The sequence below is a fragment of the Gymnodraco acuticeps genome, unplaced genomic scaffold, assembly GCF_902827175.1.
Source record: "Gymnodraco acuticeps unplaced genomic scaffold, fGymAcu1.1, whole genome shotgun sequence".
Classification (NCBI taxonomy): domain Eukaryota; kingdom Metazoa; phylum Chordata; class Actinopteri; order Perciformes; family Bathydraconidae; genus Gymnodraco; species Gymnodraco acuticeps.
Genome location: NW_022989977.1, coordinates 2,592,260 through 2,609,649, shown reverse-complemented (window position 1 = coordinate 2,609,649; position 17,390 = coordinate 2,592,260). Strand labels below are relative to the sequence as shown.

General features: G+C 41.9%; 1 protein-coding gene across 2 annotated transcripts in view; it reads left to right on the top strand.

The window, feature by feature from the left end:
• ntrk1 (neurotrophic tyrosine kinase, receptor, type 1) overlaps window positions 1-16,136 on the top strand; it is a 33,277-nt gene extending 17,141 nt beyond the window's left edge. Inside the window, exons 8-18 of one of the 2 annotated variants that reach the window (XM_034211401.1) lie at window positions 1,929-2,261; window positions 2,740-2,751; window positions 2,833-2,891; window positions 2,985-3,087; window positions 4,385-4,540; window positions 4,678-4,683; window positions 4,840-4,970; window positions 5,680-5,852; window positions 11,066-11,306; window positions 11,725-11,883; window positions 14,627-16,136. In XM_034211401.1, the coding sequence (XP_034067292.1) occupies window positions 1,929-2,261; window positions 2,740-2,751; window positions 2,833-2,891; window positions 2,985-3,087; window positions 4,385-4,540; window positions 4,678-4,683; window positions 4,840-4,970; window positions 5,680-5,852; window positions 11,066-11,306; window positions 11,725-11,883; window positions 14,627-14,812 (1,559 nt within the window). In that variant the 3' untranslated portion in view covers window positions 14,813-16,136. The remainder of the gene's footprint in view (window positions 1-1,928; window positions 2,262-2,739; window positions 2,752-2,832; window positions 2,892-2,984; window positions 3,088-4,384; window positions 4,541-4,677; window positions 4,684-4,839; window positions 4,971-5,679; window positions 5,853-11,065; window positions 11,307-11,724; window positions 11,884-14,626) is intronic. The other variant, XM_034211402.1, reaches the window with a different exon arrangement.
• The last annotated feature ends 1,254 nt before the right edge of the window (window positions 16,137-17,390 follow it).

The following is a 17,390-nucleotide window of genomic DNA, read 5'->3' as shown; positions in this document are numbered from 1 at the left end:
AATGGATGATTATTTAAAAATGATTAACTGTGCTAATTTTCACTTAGCCGCAGAATTCAGCGAGGTCTGGAACAAAAAAGACAAATGCCTCAGTATCCCCTTAGCACAGCACTTTGTGAGGCAGGGTCATGGGTTAAGAGCAGCACATTGTCAGTGTGTATGAGGGGTCCCTGCACTTCAGAGTCATGTTCGATCTAAAAGAGGCCATTTCCTGTAACTTCACGTCCAGCAGAGCTTCCAGGTAGCTTTTGTGGTCGGGGGTGCAACAACGACCGGGATCCATTATTAATAGCAGGTCAGCACAGGTTTGCAGTACAGATGGAGAACATTGATTCATGGAAACTCAGAGAGGAACCTATAGGGCACTTCACCAACCTCTGACTTTATGTTACACATGATAATGGTGCACATTAAGCATTACATCTCAGGCTTGTACATTTAAATGAGCATCTCTATAATGATTTGAGTCATTTACCAGCAATAACCAGTCATTTAAAGTGACAAAGTACATTAAGTTCACAAGTGCTGTCCTTAATTACAGTCTTTAGGTATGGAACGTCAACTCTTGAGTTTTGCCATTTCATATCTACTTTACAAAATGTTGTGCTTTTTACCTAACTACCACTACTCACTACTATTTATTTGACAGTAATAGTTATTTTTTAGTATTTGTGTAGATTATTGTAAAATGATTAATCATGTGGTTAATCTCAAATAAATAGTGAGGTTTCCTAGAGCTCAAGGTGACATCTTCAAATTAATTTTTTTGTCATACCTTTCTGTGAGAGCAAAGCAGAAAATCATCTCATTTAAGAGAATGTAATTGAAAACTCAATAAATCATTTAAAGGTCCCATGTCATGGCCATTTCTACTGATCATATTTCCATTGTTGAGGTCTTCTAGAATATATTTAAATTGTGCAATTTTCCAAACTCACATTGGTTTCTCATACAGCATCTCTGTATAGTATGTGTATTCACCAGGTATTCACTCTGTCCTAAACGGCTTGTTGGAGCTCCTGCCCCCCCTCCCTGTGAGCCCAGTGTGCTCTGATTGGTCGGGACGTTGCGAGGCTCGTTGCTGCGAGGAGCGGACAGGTTTCCGGGTCGGCGATACAACGAGAACAAGCGAAACTCATCCTGAGCACACACAAACACTCACAGCCGAAGTAAAAACAATAAGTGTGGCTTGATATTGAGTAAGAAAAAGGTTTATAACGCTGTGAGCATGGGTCTGCAGAGAGCATTTCTCTGCGATCCCAACTCATCTATTACCAGCGTTCAGGGAGCTCTATGCACGTCAATGGGGACTCCCTGTTAGTTAGCCAAGGGATCCTGGTGTGTGAGGTGCTCCGCGGATTGGTCCATTTGGGCCAATCCGGTCATTTGTTGTTGATTTGGGTGTTCACACGTCACAGAACCCAATAAGTAAACAATGGAAAAAGAGAAATCTCCAACAAGGCGTTTTGGGGCAGCATAGACAGGTCTTTTCTGTGTTAGAGTTTTACTCGCTACAGGGTGTACTTTGAGGGTTGTTGACTCTGCAGACCGTTTACATGCATAACAACCTTCATACCGCACAAGGGGACGGGTAATAACCGGAAAAGTATGACATGGGCCCTTTAAATAGTTGCAGATTCATTTTTGGGGTTTTTCTATTACCCTTCTGTCAGGGTCAGGCCGTTTATAGTGTTTATGCTAAGCTAAGATACAGTAACTTCATATTTACACACAGACATGAGAGTGATATAATTTCTCAATTAACTGATAATGAGCACATTTATGAAATAATTATAATCTTCACTTTCATAATTGACTTCCAGTTTAGAAGTACACAGTCAGGAGTATTTCATCAGTTAACACTTTCACTTTCCCAAATCTCCTACATCTCTACCATTACTAAACTCCCAAATGTTATATCTCAACAGTTTCAGCCAAAATCATCTTCCTGAAAGAGGCTGAGCCGCAGCACCACTGGTGTTTCCCTTTCGCTGTGGATGGAAATCCTGAACCGAACATCACTTGGCGCTACAATGGCAGAGATCTCAGAAAGAGCATATACACATACACCCAGCTCATCCCCGATCTGGGTGACGGATCAGTGAAACACGGGTGTCTCTTCCTCAACAAGCCCACCCACATCAACAATGGCCACTACACTCTGATCGTGCAGAACAATCTGGGGAGGGATGAGGCCACAGCTGAGGGGCTGTTCATGGATAACCCCTTTGACGTGTTTGATCCTGAGGGGATAATTCCAGGTGAGTTCCTGAAACAGTTTAGGAGCAGCAGGATGTTTTTTTTCCCGAGCAGAATCCCATAATGAGCCAAGGAGGCCATTAGGGCAGCTTGAAGAGGAATATAGCTGAACATGATTTTGTAACCCTGCCACTTGGTCCGTTTTTGAAACAATAGCTTCATTATTCTGCAACACTTATAAAAATGTCCACAATATACTTATTAGAAAGCAATGAATGAGGGAAAAATCAGAAACCACTTACGTCGCTCCTGAACAATTCTGCTTTTGAAGATAACAGTATACTAGATATTAAGTTATTGAAAAAAATAAGTAATGCTAAGCTCTTAGATATCTGCAAATAGACATATTGCCCACTCGTGTGTATGTAAAAATGTAAAATAATACTGAGTTTACCCAACCTTCAAAACCTCAAAACAATCCCTATGACCAAAGTTTGTGTACTCATTTAAGTGTTTTGTGTTCTTGTTCCCTCATGCTAGTCCCTGAACCAAGTGAGTATTTTTTTCATTCTCCTAAAAACACTGCATACACATTGTCATTTATTTTAACAAATCTATATTACTGCCCTTCAGTACCGACAAAGAAATCAGACATGGACGTCACAGAGAACTCGGAGAGTCGAGTGTTTGTGGTACGTCTGTGCGTCATTTGTCCCAAAAACAAATGTAATGACTCTCTGTGATTTTAGTAAGTGTGAGAAATGAATTTGTCTTTGTTTGAACAGGTGTCTGTGGCTGTCGGTCTCGCTGTGTTTGCCTGCATTTTCCTTCTCATCATGGTTTTGGTTATTAACAAGTGCGGTCAGCATTCCAAGTTTGGGATCCACCGTAAGTAAAAATCACAATCACTGAAACTCATTTACTGCATGTATAATATAGCTGAATATGAGGATAAAAATCATCCTTTCTTTATCGGATGATTTGACCTTAGTGCTAACAAAGAGCTAGATACAGAAGTGTATTAGCTTAGCTTAGCAGAAATACTGGAAGCAAAAGAGAACAGGAAACAACAGGAACATCTTCGGCAAGAATCAGGAATCACTAAAAGTTTACTTCAAGATAACTTTCAAACGACATGTTTGGAGTTAAAATGATACCCTTTACCCGCAACATTGTGTCAGCCCAGAACCACAATCTGAAGGCATACAATGCAAACTGCAATGAGCCATAGTGAAACGTTCTGCCAAATGATTGTTTCAAATCACAGATGGTTCTGTCAGGCGCTCAGAACGTAATGTGCAGGAGAGTCAGACTAATATAGGACTTCCACTGAGCTGTGTGCCGCTGTGTGGCCGGGCTAAAGTGCCTTAATTACTGCATGAGAGCGGCAGCAGAAACCTCCCTCAGCCACCGGCACGTGGTGATGGCCGTTAAAGAAGATGGATGGATTGATGGATGGATGGATGGATGGATGGATGGATGGATTGATGGATGGATGGATGGATGGATGATGGATGGATGGATGGATGGATGGATGGATGGATGGATGGATGGATGGATGGATGGATGGATGGATGGATGGATGTATGGAGGAACAGCTAAGCGTGATAAAGCTCCACTCTGACCCAACACACACACACACACACACACTCACACACACACACACACACACACACACACACACATCTACCCCTCTCACTCTCAAAGTGCCTAAGTGGGCCTGATTGCCTAAGTGGACCCTGCTCCCTCTTTCCTTCCCTCCATCGCTTCTGTGCTCTCTCTTTGTTGTTCCATTTTCTACCGTGTTGGACTCTAGGGGTTCTGTGGTTTGCCTTGCTGAGTGGGTTTTACAATTTGGGTCCCACTTGTTTGGCTTTTAATACGCACTGTAGTCGGGGGGTTGCTAACCATTCAGGCTTCCTTCCCCTTTTTTCACTTCAATGTGTCCTGATTGCCGCATGGTTGATGATGGTGATTATTAGAGCTCGTCATAATCTGTCACCATGGCATCAGCAAACGTACAGACTACAGTAGTTGGTAGCGAAGAGCCTCGATTCCTCTAAGGGGGGGAAAATGAGCTCTGAATCTTCTTTTGATGGCCAATGCAATCACAAGTGGTTGGAGTCTCATTAGATGTTACGTATCACTCAGTTTGGCTTGTTTGCATCCCTCCCCATTTCATTAGGCTCATCAGCTCTGGGCACTGAGGATGATCTGGCCGTGTCGCTTCGTTTTATGAACTTTGGAACCAGCCCGCCTTCCTCAGATGAAGACTCTGGTTTATCCAGCTTTGTAGAAAACCCACAGTACTTCTGCGGCATCATCAAGGAGAAAGACATGTGTGAGTGTTATTACTGAACTAAAATCTGCAATTATGCTCATTCCCCCAAATATTATTACATCTCAGTGTCTTGATTGTTGTTATTATTATTACACTTTTTCATTTGCAGTGTTTTAAACATTGTCTGTTTCTTTCAGGTTTTGGTTAGTTTTTTATTAGGTTTCTCAAAATGGATTGTATAAGGGAAGTAAACTATAGCACTAAAGTTGTGAAATCTCATGCATGTATAATACACTTTTGGTCCACACAAACACCATTTCACACAGATGTTCTAACATTTATTTGTATTTCATGATCAGGTGTCCAGAATATCAAACGGCAGGACATTGTGTTGAAGTGGGAGCTGGGTGAGGGAGCGTTTGGGAAAGTTTACCTGGCAGAATGTGCCCACCTCAGCCCCGACAGCGACAAGATGCTGGTGGCTATCAAGGTGAGTACATTCGCAACGTCATTTTCATTATGTCGACATCACTTACACTATTAATGTAGCTTTATCCCCTCCATTCATACACCAAAAGAAAAAAGTGATACCTCCTTCTTTTCCAACCAGTTACTGTTTTATCTGTATAAACTGCAACACTCAACAAGTCATTTTGGGGAGTCCAGCATGGAACATTTTTTACATTTTATCCCCAACTCCCTCTTCCTGTCTGCTCTCAACTCTTCACCATCTAATGAAGGGAATAATGCTGATAATTAAATACGTGCTATTTGATAACACATCATCAAGAGTAAATACACTGCACTTAAACTTAAATCCTCCATACACTGAAAGTGAGATGTCTTTGTAGAGGACAGTCAGCTGGTTTAATACACAGCTCATGTTACAACAGGTTAGTGTAAACCGCAGCGAATAAAAACCCGACGATGAATCTGACTCTGCAAACATTTATCTTCCCATTAATCAGACTTTGCTTTTATTGCAACACATCATCACTCATAAGCAGGGGTGCAGTAAGGGATTCAGGGTCCAATGGAGGAACACTTGATTTCTCTCTATAACAGCAACTTTACTTCTATGTTTCTATCACACAATTTACTTTTCTTACACAGTCGATTGCTTTTAACGTAGTTCATTTAGAAGGTTTTACTTTTATGTTATGCTAAGTAACCAACATCTTCATGTTGTGTGGTTACAGACTCTAAAGGACGCCAACGAGTCGACCCGGCAGGACTTCCAGAGGGAGGCGGAGCTGCTGACGGTGCTCCAACACCAGCACATCGTGCGATTCTACGGCGTGTGCACAGACGGAGAGCCTCTGGCCATGGTGTTTGAATACATGAGGCACGGAGACCTCAACCGGTTTCTGAGGTACGTGGCAGACCTGCTCAAGATGCTCAGGAAGAGCGTTCAAAAACTGAAATACATGCTAAAGTTTATCCAGCAGCTAAATGGGAAAGTATTTATTTATCTATTCATAAAAGAGTTGAAACAATTAACTGATTGCCACAAAATGAATCCAGAACGTTTTATTAATTTCTATGAATAGCAAAAATTATAATTTGAATATTTAATATTTTTTAGAATCTTCTATGAAACTAAACTGCATCTCTCTGATGAAATATTTGTACTTGGGCTTCAGGATATAATAATTCATTGACCATTGGCCCCTAATCTATTTGTTGTTTTGTCTGTCTGACTGGTTGTCTGACTGCCTTTTGTTTTTGCCCTGTTCTTCTTTGCTAAGCGACCTTGGGTCTCATGAAAGGCGCTATATAAATCCAAGCTATTATTATTATTTATTAATTAATTGAGAGAATGATCATAACATTAGGTAAGGAAAGATTATTTGTAAAGCACAGTTCAACAAGCCAAATCAGAGTGGATTAAAAAAGGCATTAAGACAAAATATAATTTTTTTTAAACTAAATAAAACAGCAAAAAGGAGAACATAGAATTCATGTCCTTAAATGAACGTTAATTGTTGATAATGAAGATAAATGTAAGAATCAGCCATACACTGACTTGTTAAAATATCTGGTAAAAAGGTAGATTCACTCACATCTTTACACCGGATTCTAAGGGACTTGGAGAAAAGCACTTAATCATTAACTGTTAGAGTCAGAGTCTGTTGGCAGTTTTCCTCTGACACACCATTTAAAGTGTCCAGGTCTTTGTAGACACTGTTAGCTGCAGTTTCAGTGATTTTGAAAGGTTGTGTGCTTCCAGTGGTCACAGAGAGCATCTGTGAATTGTGTGTGTCTGCGTGTATGAATAAGGACAACGGCATAACTTTGTACTGTATAGACTGATATTATGATGCTGCTGTATTGCTTTAGTGGTCTCTAAATAACTATTTACAAAGAGTTTGGTTCTGTCTGGGGACCTTTAGAGTCTGTTTTTTAAACCTTCTGTAAGTTTGATACCTCTTACATTGACAATAATCTTTTGCTAAAGTGACTCAGACATCCCTTAATATGAGCTATTTGCTTTAACTCCATCATTTCACATCCTTTTTCCTCCTTTTAAAGTTTGCCTGAAATTAATTAACTGAAAATAAAGCCAGCAGTGAATTGTAGAGAAAACCAATTTGCTTTGTTAAATCAGTGTGGGAGTTTTTTGTTGGATAGCTGGCACATCTCTTGTTTGTCGTTTCGATTCACAACATGTCAAGGGGCAAATCTGTTATTTATAAGATGTTCTGGCATGATAATACTAAGAAGAGTGCATTACAGGATTTTATTTGAATTCTAATAAATGCTTTAAATATTCAGATTCAGCCCTTAAGTGGAAATAGACCAGATGTGATTTATAAAGTAGCGGTTTATAATAGCACAATACACAGTGACAGAAGAGATTCAAATGTGTTATTTAAATCTGTTATAAACCTCTGGAGGGAGCTGAAGGAGTCCCTGAGGACCGAGACAGTGTTGACTTATCAGAGCTCACTTGGCACCTGGGAAAGCATGGGACTAAACTGTTAGAGCAGACGCAGTGGATGCAGTCTGCCAGGTGTCCTCCACAGGGGACAGATTGGGAGTACAAACACACATGCATGCACACAGATTCTGCCTGAGATATATGTTCACCAATGGATGGAAATCGCATTTCCAGAAGACAGAAAGGGTGAAATGTCCAAGGGCCCCCACAATGCAGCTGCCTTCCCACCCTGCCACCTGCCTTTTAAACTAATAGTGATTGTATAGACAACTTCCTTTGTAAGGAGGGGACAAAGTGGAGAGGAGAAATATTAGGATGGATGGAGACACATCATCAGTGATTTGCTCATTTAGGCTGAGTTTGACGTGAGAGTGGGTGTTTATGATCAACAGAAGAACGAGCGAGAGTCAATTGGCTCTGCATCTCCGAATTGCATTATTGCAAATCAATTGAAGGCGTATTGCAAGCCTTATGGTTTCTATTAAATGGCTTTATTATGGCCGGGTCATGCCGACCAGGTCTGTCATGCTCTCAAGAGCTCATATATGTCAGAAATGTTCAATCTGCAGATTGCATGCTGAGGTCATTGTCCTTCAGATCACTCAAGGTTGATGCCACAGCTGAAAACACACTGGGAGCCCAATCCCAGCATTTGATTAATCTGGACAGCCAATAGAAACAGAGAAGAATAGCAGAGGCCAGCATGCTCTGCTCCTTACAAATGGAAATATGTGTTCATACAGTCCACTTTACACTGGACAAAAGTCATGGTTTCAGCTGCAGTGCAGAAAAGAAATCCAATAAGGAAAATATGTTGTCATCTAGCAGCAGTAATAAGAAGAACATCTTTAAAAAACCATAAACATGAGTCTAAACTCATCTTACCTTTAAAGTATTTCTAAAAGCAATGGCTCGTTATATATTACAATTGATACAAACTGAGTCCTCAGAATCACTCAATTAGTGAATATAAATATAAGGTTATACTGCCTATAGACATATAGATCATTGCAGTGATGACTAAGTCTTGAACCAATGAAACTAACCTTGAAATAATTGAATAACCTAATGCAAACGGTGCTTGATAAACGTATAGCAGTATAGTGGAAACAATTAAAACTACTACACTCTGGTCCACTGGTGCAAGCAATTTCATTCTTGTACTGTGCTTTGGTACAATTTTGAGGTACTTAGAGGTAATTAACTTGATTAAATGACCTCCGTATATTTCCATTTCATGCTGCAGTACGTCTATGCTAGATTAAACCAGTTTTCGGCCTTTAGTACTTTGTTTCTATTTGTGGTTTGTTACTCCAAAGCGACTTTTCCCTTCTAAACTTCTCTAATGGTTTAATTGAAATAACAATATCAGAAGAGGTCCGATTATATAGAGATTTTACCAAAAGTAAAGTTTTTAAAGAAAGTGAAGGAGAATAAGAAAAAAGATTTCAAACCTCGACCAGCTTTTTACAGAGCAGTAAAACGCTTCTTATGCATAATGTAATATAACATTATATCACTCACAGCAGCCATTCTTCTCAACAAATACATTTACTTTGATACTTGAAGGACATTTGTCTTAGGTTATTGATCTACATTACATTACATTACATTGCATTTAGCTAACGCTTTTGTCCAAAGCGACTTACAATAAGTACATTCGACCAGGAAGACACAACCTTGAAGAAAACAGAATCATATAAGTACATCAGGTTTCATAGAGCCAAACATTTCAAGTGCTACTCAACTGGCTTTAGATAAGCCAGTCCTTTATAGTGCTTTGTTAATAATTCTAACGCTCGAAGTGGAGTCGAAAGAGATGAGTTTTCAGTTTGCGCCGGAAGATGTGCAAGCTATCTGCCGTCCTGATGTCAATGGGGAGCTCATTCCACCATCTTGGAGCCAGGACAGCAAACCCACGTGTTTTCGCCGATGGGAACTTGGGTCCCCCTCGCAGCGAGGGCGCAGCGAGTCGTTTGGCTGATGCAGAGCGTAGTGCACGTGCTGGGGTGTACGGTTTAACCATGTCCTGGATGTAGGAAGGGCCAGATCCATTCGCAGCATGGTAAGCAAGTACCAGTGTCTTGAAGTGGATTCTAGCAGTTACCGGAAGCCAGTGAAGGGAGCGGAGGAGCGGAGTGGTGTGGGAATATTTAGGAAGGTTGAAGACCAGACGAGCCGCTGCATTCTGGATGAGCTGCAGAGGTCGGATGGCACATGCAGGTAGACCAGCCAGGAGGGAGTTGCAGTAGTCTAGGCCTGAGATGACGAGAGCCTGGACCAGAACCTGCGTCGCTTTCTGTGTCAGCTGGGGACGCATCCTCCTGATGTTGTAAAGCGTGTATCTGCAGCAACGGGTTGTAGCAGCGATGTTTGCAGTGAAGGACAGGTTGTTATCTAGGATCACACCCAGATTCCTTGCAGTCTGAGTCGGGGAAACAACTGAGGTGCCGATGTTGATTGTTAGGTCAAGAGTGGGACAATCTTTTCCCGGAAGGAAAAGCAGCTCAGTCTTGTCAAGGTTGAGCTTGAGGTGATGAGCAGACATCCACTGAGAGATGTCTGCTAGACAAGCAGAGATGCGTGCGACGACCTGGGTCTCTGAGCGGGGAAAGGACAGAATTAATTGGGTGTCATCAGCGTAGCAGTGGTATGAAAAACCATGCGGGCTAATGACTGATCCGAGCGAGTTTGTGTACAGGGAGAAGAGGAGGGGACCAAGAACAGAGCCCTGAGGGACCCCTATAGTTAATTGACAAGGGTCGGACTCAGACCCTCTCCAAGTCACCCTGTAGGTACGGTCTTTCAGGTATGAGGTGAGGAGGGAAAGTGCAGAGCCTGAAACTCCATGTTTTTGGAGAGTGCGAAGGAGGATCTGATGGTTCACCGTGTCGAATGCAGCAGACAGGTCCAACAGGATGATGACAGAGGAGAGGGATGCAGTTTTGGCAGTGTGCAGTTCCTCCGTGACAGCAATGAGAGCAGTTTCTGTGGAGTGACCTGCCTTGAAACCAGACTGGTGCGGATCCAGAAGGTTGTTCTGATTGAGATAACAGGAGAGTTGTTTAAAGACAGCGCGTTCAAGTGATTTAGACAGGAACGGGAGGAGAGAGACAGGCCTGTAGTTTATAACATCAGACGGGTTGAGAGTGGGTTTCTTTAGGAGAGGGCTTACTCTTGCCTCCTTGAGACTGTTTGGAAAGTGACCAGAAGTTAGAGAAGTGTTGATGAAATGGGAGAGAAACGGTAGAATATCAGGAGCGATAGTCTGAAGGAGGTTTGAAGGGATAGGGTCCAGAGGACAGGTGGTAGGGCGGGCAGAGGTAATGAGGGTAGAACCTCACTTGGAGAGAGAGGGGAAAAGGAGGTTAGTGTGTTGGTGGAAGGGGGGTCTGGTGACCCAGCGGTGAGTAAAGGTGAGTCAGAAAAAGAAGAGCGAATATCATCAACCTTTTTTTCAAAGTGGGTAACAAAGTCGCTTGACAGAAGTCTAAATACTTATCCTACCACTGCCTGGGTTTAATTTATGTTCTTACAGTATGTCCCTTTCATGTTTCATGTTTGATAAAGCCCAAAATATACTTTGAAATAATCTTAAAGATGCCAACTCCAACCCTCACATGTCCGTGGTGTGTCCCCTGCAGAGCTCACGGCCCTGACGCTCGTATCCTGGAGGAGACGAAGATGCCCCCTCTGGGTCAGCTGACTCTTCCTCAGATGCTGCACATCGCCGCTCAGATCGCCTCGGGCATGGTCTACCTGGCCTCGCTGCACTTCGTCCACCGCGACCTGGCCACCCGCAACTGCCTGGTGGGGGAGGGCGTGGTGGTCAAAATTGGAGACTTCGGCATGTCCCGGGACATCTACAGCACGGATTACTACCGGGTGAGTGTTGGAAAATAAAAACACAAGACTTTAACAAGTTCCTCAAAGTGTCAGTTCAGCCAGAGTGTAATAACAGGACTTAATTTCCCACTCAGCCCTTATGTATGGCCTTGCAAATTGTTGTTATATTGGTGTCTTTGGGTTCATTCTCTCTGAAGTTAAATGCAAAGTATTGAAGCGTATTAGGATGTTTAAACTCTTATTGTTCAGATTGCCTGCCTCACATTCAAGCTGAATTATAGATAGTTCAAGGCTGAAGAGGAATCATATTCTCTTCAAGATTGAATGTATGTGCTACCAAAATGTGGTATATCTGCTAAGTTCCCTCAAGAAAGCAAAGTAGTTTAATATCCACCTTGACACTTCCGTTATGCATGAGGATGAAACATTACTTACATTCCCTCACTGTCCTCCTCAGGTGGGCGGACGTACGATGCTCCCGATCCGCTGGATGCCGCCGGAGAGCATCATGTACAGGAAGTTCACCACGGAGAGCGACATCTGGAGCTTCGGCGTGGTCCTGTGGGAGATCTTCACCTACGGGAAACAGCCCTGGTACCAGCTGTCCAACAGTGAGGTGGGTGGGACGGAAAGTTCATCGTCATCTCTGATAGTCCATAAAACAAAGACGTAACTTGCTACTGCCAAATCATTCAGTCTTTCCTGATGCCAGGACACATTTAAGTATGTTTTGTTTATATCTATCAATGAAGGACACACCAAACAAAGGGACAGCTCACCAAATAAAGAAATATATTACCTTACTTACCTTACGTTTTATTTTTCAAAGTCTTCAGATATCCAACATTTCTTTACATCCTTTTAAACGTTATTTTTCCTGTAACTTGGTTTCGTCCATATCCATCAAATTCAGCATGTGCGTTTTTCAGTCAATGACCGTCCTTATGTAGACATACTTTGTTAAGACTCGACATATTGTTGAGAGACTTTGTTCCAAAGATAAAACAGCACTCAAATGGCACTTTAAAACCAGGAGACAAACAATAGACGTCATTAAACTAATTGTGTTATTTTTGTGGCTGAAGGAAAGGATTGTGGCTCTACCCTGAGAAAGTTGCTGCTTGACGAAGTGTTTTCTCTCGGCTGTTGTCAACACAGTTTAATATTTCACTGTTGAGTTTTAACTAGACACTCAGATTTCCAGTCAAATAATACAAATTGATTTGATGTCCAGACCTCAACAATGAAAGTGAAACTAGTAAGTAAATATTGGATAAATATTTTTCTTGTATTGATTTTGGACCTTGGTAGACTGGACAATTTAAATATATCTTGTGTCATTGTTTCTTACTGTCACTTCCAAAAAAATGTAATATAGATTTACCTACATTGTTTGTGGGAGACATGATATTTACTTTTTTACTTTCGCTGTACAAATCTTGTTAACCTTCACAGTAGCAAACAAGCTAGCATAGCAACTGAAAACTAGCTTACTGGCACCTGCTTGAAGCTGATGCTTGAAATAGTCTACGTGTTTCTCCGTAAAACTGAGTTTGTTTACTTAAATCGTATCCAAATAAACAAATACAACTTGTTAATTAGTGAGCATTAGAGGCGTTGATAGTCGGACCTTTAAAGTTAGTGAGCTAAGCTATTCTTATCCCAAATGTGTGGAGTGATGAGGCCCGGGCCTAAACGCTCAAACTATGTATATAAACGTGGATTGTCTCACTGAAATAGGTTGTTGGTATTAAAATGTTTACTATAGCCTCTTGAGATCTACTTCACGTCAAATGAACCAGAACTTTTTATTTTTTCAGCCCATATTTGTGCAAACATTTTGTAAATGGCTGTTTTTTGGTGCATTGAGAACATGCAGAACAAAGCATTTTCACTGCAGTGGTGGATACTTCAGAGCATATGCTATTGAAGTTTTTCACCGCTCTACAGTCCTAAAGTAATCAATACATTCATAGTAATTAAGGGCATTTCAGTCTAGCCTTTGCAGCTCGAGCACCAAGAAGTGGGACTCCATTGTGACCACAGCGGTGCTATTACAGGCCCAAACCCTCTCTCCTTTCCAGAGAAGGGTAGATCACTTTCCCTAGCACTCAATGCTAATCTCATTGGCTCTCATTTTTGCCCAGTGCCAATGAGCTTTAACCTTGTTAACCTAATCTGTCTCGGCCAATGAAGGACAGGTAAAATCATCATGTTGCCTAAACACGCCGTGGCAGAGATAAATCATCCCAAAATACTATCAGTGCACGCGTGGCGACAGCGACCATTTGGGGCTGACGATGTGAGTCTTTGTGTTGAGCGGCGAGGCCGACTGACAGGCCTCTTCTGCTCATTGTATCAGGCCAAGGTTAACTAATGGAGAGAAATTGAGTCCGTAACCCTTCAAATGGAGAGCGCAGTGAAAACCTCTCTCTAGGCTTAGCAGTGATTTATTCACTGAGCAGCGAGAGCGTGTGAACTCAATCAGTCATCAGAGCCATTAGTGTTTGTGCTGGAGGTTATTCATATTTTGGCTGCTGTCATTTGTCCCCGAGGTCTCCACTAATGGACACGTCTGTAGGACTGTAGATTCGAAGGTAGTTGGGCAAAAAAGTTTCCGTTAGTTGAAAAACAAAATGTTTTATCCTTGTTGGAGCTTTCACTGAATACATTTTAGCAGACTGAGAATTTAAAAATGTCACCCCTAGCAAGTCAAAGTTTTAACTTGTTCATATGAAATATATCAGCATCAACTACATGGATTAGAACAACATGTTGTGCAGATTCATAATTCCCAGAGAACCAATAACTGTGGTGATTATCAGGAAGTTGGCTTAGGGAGGCGTGTGGCGCAGTGGACTAGTGCGTCGGTGTTCGGATCAGGGCAGCACAGGTTCAAACCCCACTGCAGTCAGCATGTCGTTGTGTCCCTGGGCAAGACACTTCACCCCAAATTGCTCCTGTGGGGATTGCCCACAGTATAGATAGAGTATGTCGCTTTGCTTAAAAGCGTCTAACAAGTGACATGTAATGTAATGTCTCAGCAATTACTCAAACTATTTCCATCCAGAGGATCAATTGAAAATAAATGGTATCTTCTGACCCTTGTGTATTGCCATTAAAATGTCGGGAAATGGCTACATCCAATTGTTTAGTTAATGACTACGTGCAAAACTTTGGATATCCCATCACCCTTAGCTGTACTTTGTCTTAGGTGTTATTTAGAAGGTAATTGCATCCTGACACTAAAACAATTAACAGAGTGATAACAGTCTCTATTGTTTGTCTTGGAGCAATTGAGGATAAATACAAAATATTCCTTATTAATATTGCGTTCTTTTGTATTTCGCCCACAACAGGCCATTGAATGCATCACGCAGGGACGGGAGCTGGAAAGGCCGCGCACCTGCCCCAAAGAGGTGCACCTGCTGATGCAGGGCTGCTGGCAGAGAGAGCCCCAGCAGAGGATGGTCATCAAGGACCTCCACAGCCGCCTGCTGACGCTGGTCAAGAGCCCCCCCGTCTACCTGGACATCCTGGGCTGAAGGGCCAAGGACCAACCAGCGAGCGGAGTTCAGAGGCTGGGGAGGTTTTGATTTGAACCCTCAGCTTCTTCTTTAATTTCATTCCTCTATCCAGGAGGTCATTTCTTTAAACAGGTTCCTCTTGGTTTCATTTAAAAACATGTCACAGTTGCTCCATATCCAGCCTCAATGCCTGACGGAGGAAGCATCTGCAGTCCCTTTCCGCCTTAGTTACGCCTCACCCCGGCGTAACCCCGACCCCCGTTTACTGCCCCTCATTCTCTGGAAACCTGTCAAATGTTTACCAAAGTGCTGAATGTTTATCTCAAGTGAGATCTGCCAGATGGAGGGACATGCATGGATAATTGTTGAAGTAACTGTATATGGGCTTTACGCTGCTGGGATATCAGATGATGGCTTGTTGGGGGATATTGGCTCTGAGCTGAGCTGGGCTTCATTTTATACAACTCTACAAGCGACACTTGTGTCGAAACGCAATTAGAAAATGAAACGGATGATTACAAGAGAGGGCACTTCACCTCACGAGTCAAAAGTGGAAAGCAATGTTTCAGATTAGGGCACAGTAGACAGTCCCTTGTACAGTATAGTCACTGTTTTTTGGATAGGTTTTGATATGAAAGATAATTTAACGGCAATCAGAAAATGTATATAAGATATCAAAAATGTACAATCAAAAAACTTCAAAGGCTTGTTAATTGTTTCTGTCAAATCCAGTGTATCATATGAGTATTTTTTAAGAACAAAATGTCCTATATAAGCAGTGAAAGTGTATGTTTACATTTAATTATGTTGGTTCTCCTCTCAAATATGAACAAAAATACTTCCAAAGAACAACAGTCTGACCTGTGGCCTGCCTTCGACACTCGAGAGAGGCTTTTGTACAAATTAGCGATGTTCAACATGCTACTGTAGCGACCTTCTAAATCAAAGTACTGAAGTGAAATTCAGTACGGGGGCAAGATGGTGGGGAGGGGACACACTGAGGCAACAGATGGATTAAAGTGAGTGAAACTCCAGGAGGAGGGTGACAGATGGCTCTGAAACAGAGACTGTAGGTGGGGCCAACTCCATAGAAAAAATAAAAGTTTAAATTCAACCAAATGAGACGCTTAGAGGGTGAAAGACTGAGTCTATACAAACATGCCTTTAAGTGTAAATACTAAATGTACATACTCTGTATTAATGTGTAAGAAACTATATATTCATGTATTGTTACTCCAGCTCTTTGTATATTGTCTGCCCTTAAAAATAAACAAACTTGATACAAAAAATGTCTGCAGGCTAGGGAGGACCATCCCTCTGCATCCATCCATCATTACGGCGTGCTTCAGAGCGAACAATGACCTGGGCGGCAGTCTGTAGTTTAAAGTTAGACATCTTAACAAGGCCATTCAAGAGCCTTCTATTATTTTTGACGAACTAATCAGCAACCTGCGACGTCTCTGCGGGATCCTCAGCAGAAGGTTATTGAAAAGGAATAATCAAGTTTCATATTGCCTTACCGCTGGGCCTCCAGCAAGCAAACCCCGACCCAAACCCTTCACTCTACCTCACACCACCGACCCCCTCCTCATCCTCACCTCCTCCCTCCCTCCACCACTCTGTATGCAGAGCGTCTCCAGGGAGTGGTAATGGATTGTGAGTAATGCTATTATCCCTTTCTCTGTCTCTTTCTCTTTCTCTACCTCCTCTGGTGTGCCGGGGGGGATGAAAACACTTGGAGGACTCGTGTCTGGCTTATTGTTTCTTCTAGTGTCTACAAGCAGATTCTGAGCCAGATAGGATTAGTACACTCTGTGTTGTCCCCGTTATCCTTAAGGGCTCCATTTGTGGTTTCAGAATGGACCTTTTTAATAAGCACTCGAGTCTCCAGCCTGGATGGATATGGGATATGACTATAATAAGAGCTGGAAATGAGGCCATTTTCAAAATGGAACCCCTATTAGAGCTTTGCAGCGGGAAACTTTCCCTTTTTAATCTTCCACCTCATTGTATAATGCATGTATGCAGGGAATTGATTTTTGTATGGTAATTATTCCTTCTATGATAATGTCAATGCAGATTAATTGTGGTCTGTGTCCTGCTAATAATAAACCACTCTGAATGCTTCAATATCAATACTGCAGGGCATTACAAATGGTGACTTCGGAAAATAACTGTTGCACAGATGTTGAAACTATTTACACCAGAGCAGTCCTATCTATAAAACATCAGAGATATGAGTAGCAACAATGAGTATGTACACTGCATATACAGTGTGTGCAGCCTGCAGCTTTCAACAATATGGATAACTTAAATGCAAAAAACAAATTCACATTTTTTAAATTATTTCGTCTACCAGCATTCTGGATGTTAAGTGAGCAGTAAGAGATCATTTCACATCAGCGTTTTTAGATTTTGTAGAATGAAATCAAGTTTTTTTCTGCAGTTCTTTATATTAACTAAGAACACTCACAGCTCAATGCTACCTATTAAAGCACCTTTACTGGGAACAGTCGAAGAGTCTCACACAATTTAAGTGAAATCTCATTTGAAGGCTGCATTTTGTACAAATATGTGTTTTTTCCTTAAATGTGTG